General features: G+C 38.8%; 1 protein-coding gene across 1 annotated transcript; it reads left to right on the top strand.

The window, feature by feature from the left end:
• The first annotated feature begins 1,106 nt into the window (after positions 1–1,106).
• shox2 (shox homeobox 2) lies at positions 1,107–10,943 on the top strand. The gene is made up of 5 exons (XM_069897866.1): positions 1,107–1,430; positions 3,469–3,677; positions 5,854–5,911; positions 6,261–6,349; positions 9,611–10,943. Exons 1-5 carry the CDS (start codon positions 1,184–1,186, stop codon positions 9,887–9,889), a joined length of 882 nt encoding a protein of 293 aa, XP_069753967.1. The 5' UTR covers positions 1,107–1,183; the 3' UTR covers positions 9,890–10,943.
• Positions 10,944–14,894: the final 3,951 nt, after the last annotated feature.

Below are 14,894 nucleotides of genomic sequence, written 5' to 3'. Positions count from 1 at the left end.
TTACATGTGTCAGATTATTTATTTAATGCATTTAAAAATACTATGTCAACGTTTCGAATTTATGAATAAATTTACTTTAATTCAACATTTAATTTCCATACCGCCGATTATTTGCTTGTTCCACCATAAAGTATGAAATACAAGTTCCTCCTATTACGATGAAGAAGAATGGTTATGGAGTAAACCATATATAAAGCCATTTGCTGTCTGGATGAGTTGACAAGCAAACAAAATTACTTGTGCGTGGTAATCTACCTCACACATAATCGTCAAGTGTCTTGTCCTCACGATTCGAACTACCATTATCGGCGTAAATGTTTAAAACATCCATGAGGGAAACCGCGGAAATGACTCAAGTGACGTTTTCTTTTTCTTTTTACATGGTTTTGATTGTTTGAACAGTTTTGTTACATCCTAAATTTAAATCATTTGTAATGTTAAGCAAATTATTAACCAAAATGCCTATAAATTATTTGACGGAATCAGAACACCATTTAGATAGACAACAGATTAATAAATATTTAAAAAATTACGAACAGACAAAATATTCATGATTTTTTTTCTTATATTACACGCTCGCACATGTTTTGTATAAAAGATCTGTCGAAATATTCAATAGCGTGTAAGCTGCAAATACGACTTTGATTTACCTTATGCAAATCAAAAGTTTACCTGATTTTTTTAGCGTGCTTTGGTGTTTAAAGCCGTTGATTTTGGGGACGATCCAGTCACCGTGCTGTATGATGTGTCATTCTTTTTGGCCACACCCCAGTGCCATCCCAGCTCCCCCGTGTTTAGCTAAGTAATAACAATAGCAGTAATACTCGCTAATTAAATTAATTACGAATGCTTGTCACTGGTGGATTAATGGCCAATAGCAGCCGCTAGGTATGAGTTGCAGCCCAGGGGCTGATGATAACTGTGTTCCAGGAGTGGGGACACATCAAGAGTACAAGGGGAGGTAATTGCTGAGTACAAGGGGCGCAGCTGGGCAAGCATTGCAAAGTATAAATAGTCTGACTTCAATAGCGCATCACTATTAGATCTACATCTCCGAGCAAGCCGAATTCTGGAAGATCAGGTTTGCATTTCAACTCCAAGACGACATACCACAGAGAAATATTGTACGATTAATGTATTGGAGAGAATAAAAACAGACAGGGTCATATTTCTCAGAGCAGCAATGGAAGAACTTACAGCTTTTGTTTCGAAGTCTTTTGATCAAAAAGTGAAAGAAAGGAAGGATGGGATCACGTATAGAGAAGTTCTTGAGAGCGGGCCTATGCGAGTTCGGGAGCCGGGTCTGAGTGAAGGAAGCCGGGATGAAGTAATCGGCGCACAGCGTGGGGCGTCTCGATCCCCAAGTAGCGAACCAGAGGTCGGGCCGGAGAGACCGCGGGACAACGACACTCCGAAATTCACTGATCCGGGTAAACAAGCCTTCTAATTTCAGAAACGGCGGTGTTGCTTCATATTGTCTGCGTGGTACAATGTCGACGTTAGATTGGTTCATTTATGATTGTATCAATAATAGCACTCCAGTTATTAAAATCAAAATGCAAACGTATTTCGTGAAAACTACCGGCTGCTGTGAAATGTACTATTAAGTTAGTAGTTTTACATAATTCAGGTTCAGTAAATTAGAGCCACTTCATAAAAAGTGCGATTAATTACGACGTAATCAATTTTTTTTTAAGTGGAAGTTGCATATCGATAAAGGATGTGAAATGTGTCCCGGCTCAGACGAGGGTGTTTACAGATTATTAGGTGACGCGAAGAGTTCAATCAATTTTAATTGTGGTGTGAAATTCAATAGTTTTTTCTGGTTTTTTAAAGAATGTACTCTTCCGCTTAACAGATTGAAATAACCAGGATTCGCTGTTATTATGTAATGGATGTATTTAAAAGGCGGGTTCAAAATCAGTTGCATTTATCGACGATGAAACATAGCTAAATTGACAATGCTGGAACTAATCTTAAATGATATAATTACATCATTACATGGACGGTGCTTTGTTTGCTGATGTTAGAACACAATTCCAGAGCATCGTTCGGAAATAATTTTATAGATTCTGTTACTTTATCGATGACGCCATTTACAAGACACTTATTATCAAACACACACAACTGTTGGCAATACTTTACAGCCAACATTTGGCAGCATATTGCAGTTTTATGTTGTGATTAAATGGTTTGCTGAATATCATTTCACTACCCCAGACTCAGAAGCAGTCGCCTCACGCTTATAGTTCCATTAATCATTTTATAACGTTTCCTTTGATTAATTTATTTACTATAATACATGCGACTCTCATTGCTCAATAAATGTTAGGTGCAGATAATGTCTTCAACCATTATTTACACGAGAGCAAAAAACGAGTTTCCCTTTCATATTTATTCGCAGGAAATTGTGACAGAAAGCCAACCGTTTAGTCTCTCCCATGTAATGTAAAATGCTCATCACAAAACAATAAAAATAACATTTGTCTAAGTTTCCAGAGCTTCCGGCAACAAAGTATATCAATGCTCACGCTGTCATTATCGAACTTTGTAAGCAATAAGTATTCGTGGATAGTTTGTTTTATTTCGTTGCGAATAAACCCAGCTGTTAATATATGAACAGTTAGGAGAGTCTAAAAAGATTCTTTTGACCCAAAGTTTTCTGATTGACAATGTATTGTTCTAATATAAATGACTCAGAACCTACGTTTCTAATTTAGTTAGGACACGTTCTATCATCAGTCTGGCGGTTTAAGGGTCTTCAAACCCTTAAAAATAATCAAACTCGAAACATTTAGAAGTTCCATTGAGGTTTCTAATTGATTGTATACAGTGGAATCTCACAGTTCAGCTGTTCAAACGTGCGTCTTTGTTATCCAACACATGTTACAGCACCTGAATTTTCTGCTCGATCTCGGAATGAAGAGCAAAAAGACTGAATTTGTATCATCATCTAGAATATCAAAAACGTGAAAAATGTGTTCTTTTCCGGGTAGTAACAAATATACCGAATCAAATTATTTGAATGTGATACAGATGGTGACTATTCAAAGGTGGCGTCTATTGTTATAGCCTGACAAAATTGACCTACGCCACTGAATATCGAAGTTTATCGTTCAGCTAATCGTTGACAAAGAAAATAATGAAAATCAAATCGATTTAAAGAGTAGAATTCGTCTGGAATAACGCAGAGCTTTATTCTCGAATGTCGTGCTTTCTGCTCGCTATTCTGCTTCGTTATGATGGTAAGAGCGTGCGCACTCCAAGGCAAGTTCGCTGGCACGGGCCGAAGTTGGATTATGTTTACCATTAATTGGACCTCGTATAAATGGAGTGTTTCTTACTAGTTTTGATTTTTTATAGATTTTTAATTTTTTTAAAGAGATTTTCGTTTCGACTCGTCGATAATTGTCTGTCCTCGTGTACTAAAACATATCAGTAATTATTGCATGTGTTTGTTATTTATAGGAAGTGGTGATATTAAAGAGAAGAAAGAAGACACCAAAGCAGTGGAAGAGGAAGGGCAGACAAAAATTAAACAACGGCGAAGTCGGACTAACTTCACACTGGAACAGCTAAACGAGCTAGAGAGATTGTTTGATGAGACTCATTATCCAGATGCATTTATGAGGGAAGAGCTGAGCCAGAGGCTTGGGCTCTCAGAAGCCAGGGTACAAGTAAGGCAAATTTTCCCTATTACTCATCCATCTAGTATTTTGGAATGCAGCAAATGTCAATTTAATTTGGTTTCACAATGTTTAATACACTGGGTGATTTCATTATTTATACTTAAACACAGGTTGTGGCTCACACTTCTGTGAGAAATAAACACTATTAATACACTTGGGTTTACGTGCAAAGGAAACAAATTAGAACAACTGCACAACAACGGACTCGGGACATAAAGATGATCTATGTTTACATAGGCAGTCCAGATGTCGACGCTCCATGCGGCAACCATGAATTAAATAGTTTGCGTTGTAAGAACTGATATTTAATTTACTGAAGTTTCCGAGAAGTTGTGGTTGATAGGCTGGCGGCAGCTGCCGCTGCTATTGGGAAATTACTTGCAGCATGCGCACTCTGTTACAGTACCATCTGCATCAAGCTATATCGTATTCTTATGGGGGTTTCCAGCTTGTAATACGATAACGAGGTAAACTTAGCAACAACTTGACCTGAGCAAATCGACCAGTGTTCAAAACCATCAAAAAAGATCTGCAAAAGAGGGGAAAAAAGATTGTTGTCTCAAGAAACTTCGAAGAAAAAGACGTTGTTTTGATACTTGCGTATTATTTGTTGTCTTTTCCGCATATCATAAATATTATTTCACAGAAAATTATCATCTGATGCGAGTTCAGTAAGGATGTTTTCTCAATATACAACACGAAAGGTGATATGAAACGTAATTAACGTTTTTAATGAAAGCAGCACCAAGTAGTCCCGTGGTACGAACATCTGAATTGTTATTTATTAGAAGTTGTACAGAGCACTGTATAGATCAATTTCTATTAGTCTCAATTCGGGTCTCTGTCATTCAGATTACAAATCCAAGGCAGCACGTGGCATATTTCAAGAACTATTCTGTATCTTTCAAACGATACACTTTAAAAAAAAAACATGCACTGTGACAGCTGTAGGCTTGTCACAATTTGTGTAAAACAGCTTTCTCGTGACCTATTTCTACACTCAAGAACATTACTATAAAATTGTCGATAACGTTGCAATAGGCAACTACCTGACTGCCTTCTCAACATCATTAATGAATTAAATCATACTTTGTCTTCTCTGCAATTCAAAAAAAACCTCGAGTTTAAAAAAAAAACATCGAGAAATAGTGTGCAGTCGTTTTTAAGTCTCCAAAAATATTAACTTTAGTGGATATTTTAAAAAAGAATGAGTTTTCATTGTATTAATTCGGATTTTTTTTTTGTCATGGGCAGCTGAATGTTATATTGATTTAAAAGTAACTTGAACAAAGTATAGTGAATATTTATTATATATATCCAAGTATATTAGATTTCATTCTCGTTATTAAATCGTACGTTAAACAAATATTTTGCTTTGGCAATTACTTATAAAAGGCGACGTCTTGGTGCCTTTTGGTCGAAAGTTCTTCACAATTACAAAATGCGCCTCACCCAAGTTTTTTTTGTATACTTCTGGGAAACTTGTTCATGTGGTGCTACTTGCAGATAAAACGATTTCGATAGAGTACATGCATTATTTAACACCAGTCTTTCATCTGAGAATTGAAAACCAGCTTAACATATTAATGTGGTATTTATTGTATGGGTTTTAATCTGTGCCCTTTGTGAGCGTATGTTGCCTTGCTTTCATAAACAAAGAATAAACATATAATTGTGTAGATATATCTTGAATAATACTAATTATTAGGTATCGGTATTATTTAATATTGGGAACCTTTTTTTCTTGCCGGTACTTATTTCAGACTGCAAATGAGCAAAATCTTATTGGAAGGAGCTCATTGCGCAAATGTGAGGGCCATTATCGTTGTTCTATTAGATATCCTGGTTGTATTGAATTCGTTGGTTATCATAACCTTCACTAGAAATAAAACGGGACATATTATTTTTCACGAACTGATGAGCATTAAGAAACCGACAATTTAATGTTTTCAATTGTTTGTAGCATTTTTCGCCCGCGAAGATATTGCCAAGCATTGTGTATGTAAGAGTCAGATAATTAAAATAAACGAGGTCAATCACATTAATAATTAATAAGTCCGACGGGATATTGCATCGCATAGTTGTCAGTTTGACAATATAACTCGTACATCTGAGATGTAGCTGCCAATCATTGGTATTAAATTGCTTCATTTTTGCCCTATAGGTATGGTTCCAGAACAGAAGAGCAAAATGTCGAAAACAAGAGAATCAACTTCATAAAGGTATGCATATTAAATTACAGATTTTAAATTCTTGACATGTCCTGACGTGTACAGTTTAATGCATTGTTGGAATCTTTACAACAATATATTAAAGTGCACCTGTCAGGATATGGCCACAATGTCTTCAACCACTTTTACAAGTATTTCAGTTTGGACCCATGGGTGGATGGTGGGATCTTTAGAATAAAAAAAAGTGAATGTCATGACTATTCGTTCATTATTCATGTCTATGAAACGTGAATTTAAACAAATGATAATACTAATTTCAACATAATTTGATCCCTTTGAATTCACACAAACAACACAAGGAAAACCCACATTTGCATTTTCTTTTTTCCCCCATCTTTAGGTGTACTCATTGGAACCGCTAGTCAATTTGAAGCTTGTCGAGTTGCACCATATGTGAATGTGGGAGCCTTGAGGATGCCATTTCAACAGGCAAGTAATAACATTCCCATCCAAGGACACTAAACAATTGTCAGTGAGATTCAATTTGTCATCACTGACGTAACACTCCATATATTCAGCTTGTCTTGAACTAACTAGTAAGTTAATAACTCATTATTCCTACATTTTTATATTAAAATTATGTTGATAATTAACAAGTTCATAATCAGTTTCATTTAGGTGTGGACTCAAAGGCAAAAAGTCACCAAAAGGGGAAAAATGCTGTGGATTTTTCTATTTGGGGTTGTTTTTTTTTTAAACCGTTCAATTGTCTAAGGTTTAATCATTAGTAAGCCACCTATTTCGTGTTCTGCCATTTCACCAGTAGGTGCTGCCAATACTGCGACATGGGTAGTGTCTTTTTTGAATATTTTATTTAAAATTGTTTCCACACATGCAATTAATAAACAATAGTATAAAACAATAAGCATTCCATCATTACACGATAGTTATAACCCATTCCCTCCCATACCCTCCCCCCCTAAACTTCTCACCCCCAAAGAGATGTAATAGAAAGAAAAAAAATAGCTTCATGGATTGCTTAGAGGATCACTTCACAACACAGGACTCCAGCAAGATGTATATGATCAATTTAGTGGAGATTGAGGTCTCAAGAGGCTGGAAGAACACCACTATACCTTTATACCTAAAATTTGTATATACAGGCTCCAAATATGCAAAAATATACCATATTTGTTTCTCAAATTGTGATTTTTCTCCAAGGGATACAGTTTTGAATTTCTGCATTACATCTTCCCATGCCCAAGTGTGAATCTGATTTTCAGGTCACTGCAATATACTTCTTTGCCATCGCTAATGCTATTAACAAATTTCATTTGGTATATTGATAGTTTCAATTTGGGTCTTGTTCCTTCTGTGTTTCCCAATAGAAATAAATCTGGGTTTTGTGGAAATACAATGCCTGTAACTTTTTCTTTAAAAACATAATCCCTAAATCCTCCTTGGGACATGACCAGATTGAATACAAGAAAGTTCCTGTCTCTTCACCACACCTAAAATGTTGATCTGATAAATCTGATTTCATTATATTCAATTATTGTAGTGTCAAATATAGATGATGTTTTTAAAAAAAATTGAACGAATCTATACCTTTAATAGTATTTGTGATACAAACTCGACATAGATCTGACCACCTTTGCTCATCCACTCGAATATTCAAATCCAGCTCCCACCTCTGTCTAGATTTATGGACTCCGTTTAATGGTTCTTGTTTGTAATAAAAGATACAATGCAGAAGTAAATTTCTTAATATTTCCCTTCCTGATGAGAATTTCCACCTCACCTCAAGTAGGTAAAAGCATTGCTGAACCTAACCTATCCCTCAGATATCCTATCATTTTAAAAATAACAAAAAAGTATTAGGCATTCCATATTTATTCCTTAGTTGTTCAAATGAAATCAATTGGCCTTGTTCATAACAATTTTCCAACATTTTTAATGACTTTACAAGATAATTTTGAAAGGATAAACATGTAGCCATTTGGTTTTGTATCTTTTTCAATCAAGGGCACCTTGGGCAATATACCTTTATTCCAATGTAATGTTATTATTTTATCTTGTTCTGAATAGTAATGAAATGTTTCAACAATGGTGTTTCTTTAACACCAATCATTAATTTTGAATGCCATTTGTATATAAATTACATGGGTAATGTCTTAAGACAAATGGTATTCCAATGAGACCTTTCAGTAACCAATCTATAATTCCAATCTTTATTTGCCTGACTTGGTGAAAGGATTCCATATTAGAAGGACCTGTGGTTTGCTATTTATCTGGTCCATTTAATTGCATACAAATAGCAGCACATTTCGCAATGACTTATTGTCTCTATTTTCAGGATGCCTGAATAATTCTGTTTCATTCCTTTGGAAATATTTAACACCCAAGCTTATTTAGCTGCTATGTTCCATTGGCAATGAGCCAATATTTGCCTAGTTTACTTCCAATCAGCCTTTAGTTTCAAATGTGAAATTTTTCCCCCCCATAAATATTGTCTTTGCATATGCTAGCAGTATTGGCTGACTTTGCCCAATGTCATATTTTTGCATTGAAATTTAGGCATATATTTACAGTCTTGCTATATTAACTATAGGTTGAAATCGTCACTCAGATTTTTGGTTCAATAAATTCTAATTGAATTAGATTTTGTTTAAGTTTCCAACCCCATTGTGCCCAAGTGTGGCTCTTGTTGAGCTGTCCTTTTTTTTGTTGCCTTGAGTATTCTTTCCCACTTCGCCTTGTATTTATTGATTTTAGGAGTGTTTTTATTTCCACATGATTCTCTGAACACTTGACCTATATATCTAACTATTCGAATCGTATTCCTCAATCACGTTTGATAGACTATTTTCCAAAAGTTCCACTCCTCTCTACAATGATTGTAAACCAAAACACTTTAATTATCATTTAAAAAGAAAACACGGTACTTTAAATCAAACATATATGTGTACCAGAGTTCTTGTTTACATGAAAAATGCACTGCAACCTTTAAATCTTGAGAAAGATACTTGAATTTCCTCAGTTATCTGTTTAGATTAAATCAGTCCTGGGCGACTTTTACATAAGCCACCATTCCAACACCCCCCCCCCCCCAATAATTTAAGGAATGCTAGGTCTTCCAAATGAAGATAAAATTCGAATCGTCCTTTTATTTGTGGATGATTTCAATTTGTCAAAATGTTCCTCCGCCATCAGCGGTATTATTTCATGTTTAAAACCATGCAGAAAATGATTTTTTAAAAGCTGAAATTCGAGGTCAATCTCTCCGCAAGACACTCACCATTACATTTCAGAATTTTCCGAAATTCTTTGCTGTTTTTTGTCAGTTTTGAGATGAAGGGTCCCGGTTCACTAGAATATTGGAAGTTGCTGCACTGCAATTAATTGGATACTTCACGCAACGCCGGCTCTCCAGGTTGCCCTATTCGAATATCGTCGATGGGTGAAAATGCCTTTTTCCCATTCGGCGAGTTCGGGTGTGAAAATCGTGTCACCTCCACATTTGAACCGTGAAGATTGAAGTGGCAATATAAAGTTAATGATATGACTTTAAGGACTGCATGTTCCATTCATTTGGGTTGCGAGTCAGTATTGAGAAACTCTTGACGAATATTATTTTGCCCTTGATTTCCCTTTTGATTAATGTCCCACACACTTGGGAATGTTTTCTTAACAATCTGCTATTTGTTTTCATCTGCAATTTGTTCAGTGTCTTGTTTCATTCTGTTTCAGGAGAATCATTGCACCATGACGCCATTAAGCTTTCAGGTCCAAGCGCAACTGCAATTGGATAGCGTGGCGCACGCACATCATCACCTCCACCCCCACTTGGCGGCGCATGCGCCTTACATGATGTTCCCTCCACCGCCCTTCGGTTTGCCCCTGGCCACCTTGGCAGAATCCGCGACTGTGGTGGCGGCGGCAGCCGCCGCAAAGAGCACCAGTAAAAACTCCAGCATTGCAGATTTGAGACTCAAAGCGAAAAAACACGCAGCTGCACTAGGTCTGTGATCGCGGTAGGAAGCTCCAGTTTAAAGACAAAACCTCCAAAGGAGGAAGGGCGCGCAGCTGGAAAAAAAAGTTCGGGAGTGAGCTTTCTGCGAATTCATTTTAGCACAAATTGACTTGATCCTTTTGGGGGCTGGCCTCCTTCAGTGGAATGGAAATACTGACGCTCACTTTTGCTTCCCATAAACGAATGGAACATTAAACAGAGGTGGAAATTGGATTTCATAACTGTATGAGTGAACCATTTGTGAGAACCAAGAGTGAACACTCAAATGAAGTGCAAAGAATAACACTTGCATGTCTATTTATACTATTTTCAATGACACTTCTGTCCTTTAAGTCAGAATTGCACTTGGTTGATGTTGGGTGGGACACATTATTGCTCATGCAAGTGTGAAGTCAAAATCATTTCAAAGATTTTCATTTTAGAATTTTACAATATACGATTTTCTTGTCCTGACAATAACTGAGATCATGGACAATACGAACTATTCTACCCCGATGTCCATTGGTTTTAGATCAAAAATATCAATTATGTATCCTATATTTTGCCGTAAACTCTGGTCGTTTAAGGTCTACGATTCGATTACGGTACGGTCCTTTGTATAAAAACAGTTGTCAATACACGAACAAAGTTTTATTTTGGTTAAACGGTGTATGACTGATAGACTGTCAGTATTTTAATTTTTATTTCCTGTGTTTTTATTCATAAATATTTCTCGTGCTGTTGTGGGAATTTATTTCACATAGATGTTTATGGAATATGTTTCTATGAGGTGTTGGTTTCATTGAGAATTTGATTCACTCAAAGGACAGCAGAATTTGAAGAGCTCATTGCAAAAGGATATTCCCGCCGTCACGATGAGGATCGGAGATAAAGATGTATTGCAGACCACAGATGCTGCGCCATTCTTGGATTATTTATAATGTTCAACGATAACGTGAAACAAAACTTCTGTTGTACAGTTCTACGGTTTAATGTCACTGCAATTAATCTGAATGAATTAGATTAATGGAAATCAGCCGATATTAATGAGATTTTGCATTTATTGCATCGAGTGCCAAGTCAGAATGAAATGATTTTATATATTTAATTAAAACATGTTGAAGTCCTTATCGTTTTTTTAAAATCTTTTAACATTTTCTTCCTTCCGTTTTCCAACTTTTGCGCCTGCCCGTTTTTGCTGATACTCGACGAAGGACCGAGACGCGAATCATTACGCTTCACTTTCTAATGGACTCTGCGTGACCTGCTGAGCTTCTCCAGTACATTTATGTATTTCACTCGATCCCAGCATATGCAGACTCTCCTGTTTAACTTGCGCGTGGCATCCATAATTTTGCATTGCCCTTATTTCTTGCAGAGAAAATGAAGGTATTTTGATTATCGGAAGCTGAATAAGTAGATTTGTTTTTTTTAAATAAAAGCGATAGATTGGGAAACATTAGAATATAGTTTTAAAAATGTGTTACTTTTGAAATATACGAGCCAGGGAACGAAGACGAGCTAAAACTTTCACCAGTGATGCCGACAATAGAGTCGAACCAAATCTTCCCTTATTTTAAATGGATCGTCATGGAATTCTCATCAATTTCCAGTAATCGTGCAGTTATTTACGTTGTTTTTACTGGCCTAAGGTTTTCTCAATTACTTTGCAGCTCCAAAAATTGTAAAAGCAGGTAAAAGTGGAACAACACAATCTAGGTAGAGAAATATGGAAAATAGGAGTGTACTTATTCGATATCAAAAGATCTGTAAAAGGGAGACCCAAAGACAGTGTTTCTGAACATGGAGAAGTTTGGCATATTTTAATTATGATATTTACATATTTATATTAATTATTTAAAAAACTAGGACCTTAACATTTCTCACCCAGGTTAGGAATAACGATATAATGCGTTTCTAAGAAAACAACGTAAACGAAAATGACAAGGAACATAACTAGCGTTGAAAGAAGAATGTTACTGAAATCGTTGTTTGGAAATGAATTTCGCCCTGAGAGGGCGAGAACTTGGTTTATGGCCACGTGTGCCGAAATGCAACGAGAAGCTAAAGTTTTGCCTGCTATCTGGGCATCGCAATGCAGAAGTATATTTTCCAGTATGTTATGTTAGCACCAGCACGCGGATATTAGCATTTTCTGATCCTGTAAAATGTATTGAGGTCCATTTATTTCGAAACTCCGTGTTCATCTGTTTCAACGTGTGCGTTGAAAGGAACTGCCGATTCAGTGAAGCTGTCGTGACCCGTTCGCTGCTCCCATACCGAGGGCGGACATGTGCTTGGTTGGCTGAAACCCTGTGGGCGGACGGCAATAACATTGATAAAATGTTATTTTTGCAGTCGCGTTCACTTAAAAGACCTTTGTTGGAGGCGTGCAACCGAATTGACTGCAAGGACGAGGAGCAAGGGTGGTGCAACCACAAACTCACCTTGGTATTGAGAGCCTTGGCGGCAGCGGCTGGGAAGGCACCGCCACTGGAAGGCCCCGGGGCTGGACCGAGAGGCTGGCGCGTCTGGTAAGAAATTCACGACTGACTTTCTGCTCATCCGGGGCTCCCTGCAACTGGTTCTGTGGGTGCACTCAAGCCAGACGGCACGACCTCTACCAAATGTATCATGGAGTTGCCATGGCTGTCAGACCGCAGCCAATGACCGATTTTAATTTGGTGAACTGAGCGATAATGCCGATACAATCAGTATTTCGTCTCCATCCGCTTTGCTTCTGCGGCCTGCGCCAGAGTCCCTGTTCTATCGAGTGGTTGGTAATAACCAACACTTAACGCACTCCCTACTCAACCCCCACCTCTCCCTTTGAGCTCCCCCTCTCTTCCCAACCCTCAGACCCTCTCCTATCCACCCCTCCAACTCTCCAGTGACCCCGCCCTCCCTCCCTCCACCTCCCCACACCTCCCCACTTGCTTCTGCTGATCCCTCCAACCTTTCTTCCACGACATTGTCTACAACATCGGTGCTGCCTCATGCAATTCACTGCTGCTCATTTTCACGCCGACCTCCAATTCACTTGGTCCATTTCAGGCAATACTTTATTGATTGAGCTGCCTCCATCTCGGGAACATGCTTTCTGAAGACTTTTTTTTTATACAAACCTACCAACTACCTTGATTACACTTCTTCACACCCAGTCCCCTGCAACAAAGGTCAAGTCAACGTTATTTATCGTTTATACCGTGCTAGCACGGTAGGATGAGATAGCATTTCTCCATGGCCACGGAGCATAGCATATTACAAAGATATAAGTTAGGAAAGCAGTTAACACCTTAAAATATTAAGGTATTAAGACGTATGTACTGAAAGTCCTCGGTACACTAACCACATCTATACTGGGAGTTCAGGAGCCTGATGGCTTGGGGGGAAAAAGTTGTTTCCCACTCTGGGCATAAGGGCCCCGAGTTCTATGGTACCTCCTGCCAGATGACAGAAGGGAGAACAGTTTACGTGCGGGGATGTGTGGAGTCTTTCGCAATGTTTGCTTTCTGTCTGCATGGAGTGTAGTAGATGTCCTTCATGCAAGGAAGAGGTTCCCCAATGGTCTTTTCTGCTGATTTCACTATCCTCTGCAGGGTCTTGCGGTTGAGGTGGTACAGCTTCCAAACCAGGTGGTGATACAATTGCACAGGATGCTCTCAATGCAACATCCTCTGTAGAATGTACTGAGAATGGAGGGTGGGAGATGGACTTAGCCTTTGAGGCACTGCTGGGCTTTCTTGGCAATGGAGCTGATGTTAAGGGACCAGGTGAGATTCTCTGCAGCTGGACTCCGAGGAACTTGATACTCTTGACGACCTCAAAGGGAGAGCCATCAATGGTCATGGGAGCGCGATCTCCCTGAATCCTCCTGAAGTTGACAACCATCTCTTTTTTTTGTTAACGTTCAGATACAGTTTGTTTGCTCTGCACCAGTTCGTTAATGTCTGCATTTCATCTCTGTATGCTGATAAGGCCCTCCAGTGTCGTGTCATCAGCGAACTTGATGATGTGGTTCGAGCTGTGTTTGGCTGCACAATCATGGGTCAGCAGAGTGAACAGCAGTGGACAAAGCACGTACCCCTGGGGCCCCCTGTGCTCAGTGTGATAGTCTTGGAGGTGCTGTTTTTGATCTGGAATTCCTGAGGTCTCCCCGTCAGGAAGTTGAGAATCCAATTGCAGAGGGAGGTGTTTAGACCCAGCAGGCCCAACTTCCTTATCAGGTACTGAAGTATAATCGTGTTGAATGCCAGAATGAAGTCAATAAACAGCATTCAAACACAGGTAGGTGAAGGCTAAATGAAGGGCAATGGCGAATAGCATCATCCGTGGAGCAGTTGGATCTATTTGCAAACTGCATGGAGTCCAGTGAGGGGGGCAGTAGATGCTTGATGTGCCTCATGACGAGTCTCTCAAAGCACTTCTTGACAATGGATGTGAGTGCAACAGGGTGGTAATTGTTGAGACAGGACACAGGTACGTGAACAATAGTGGTGGTTTTGAAGATGCAGGGACCACAGTGCTTCTCAGGGAGATGTTAAAGATGTCGGTGAGGACATCAGCTAGCTGAGCTGCACAACCGCTGAGCACTTTGCCAGGAATATTATCTGGTCCAGCAGCTTTAATGAGGCATAGCCAGGTTCTAAATTCAGGGGGAGCGAGCACACAAAAAAGGCACTACAACAAAACATACCAGATGGTGAGTCAGTGGTTGAATGGCCGATTTGGATGGGGGGGGGGGTGTTGAAGGGGTGTGGGTGATGGCAGCATAAGACCGGGGGGGGGGTGGTGGGGGGGTGTTGGAGTAGCGCTGGGATCGGACTGGCCCGGCATCAGACCAAAAGGTGGCACTTTTGAAAAATATGCTCCCCAGCTGCACCACTGATGCCCTGCAAAGATTCTATTCCTTTGTCTCAATTTCTCCATTGTATCTGTTCCCCAGATGAGGTCTTCCAGTCCCGATCATCTGAGATATCCTCCTTCTTCCAAAAACATGGCTTCCCCCTCCACTACCATCAA

This window comes from Narcine bancroftii, chromosome 9, assembly GCF_036971445.1.
Source record: "Narcine bancroftii isolate sNarBan1 chromosome 9, sNarBan1.hap1, whole genome shotgun sequence".
In the NCBI taxonomy this organism is placed as follows: domain Eukaryota; kingdom Metazoa; phylum Chordata; class Chondrichthyes; order Torpediniformes; family Narcinidae; genus Narcine; species Narcine bancroftii.
Note: the sequence above shows the minus strand (reverse complement) of the source record. Positions and strands in the feature narration are given on the sequence as shown.

Excerpts from the sequence above, each read along its gene's own strand:
- shox2 (XM_069897866.1), top strand. The coding sequence starts at position 1,184 with ATGGAAGAACTTACAGCTTTTGTTTCGAAGTCTTTTGATCAAAAAGTG. Across the intron at positions 1,431-3,468 it reads TCCGAAATTCACTGATCCGG|GAAGTGGTGATATTAAAGAG; the intron begins GTAAACAAGCCT and ends TGTTATTTATAG. Across the intron at positions 6,350-9,610 it reads TGAGGATGCCATTTCAACAG|GAGAATCATTGCACCATGAC; the intron begins GCAAGTAATAAC and ends ATTCTGTTTCAG.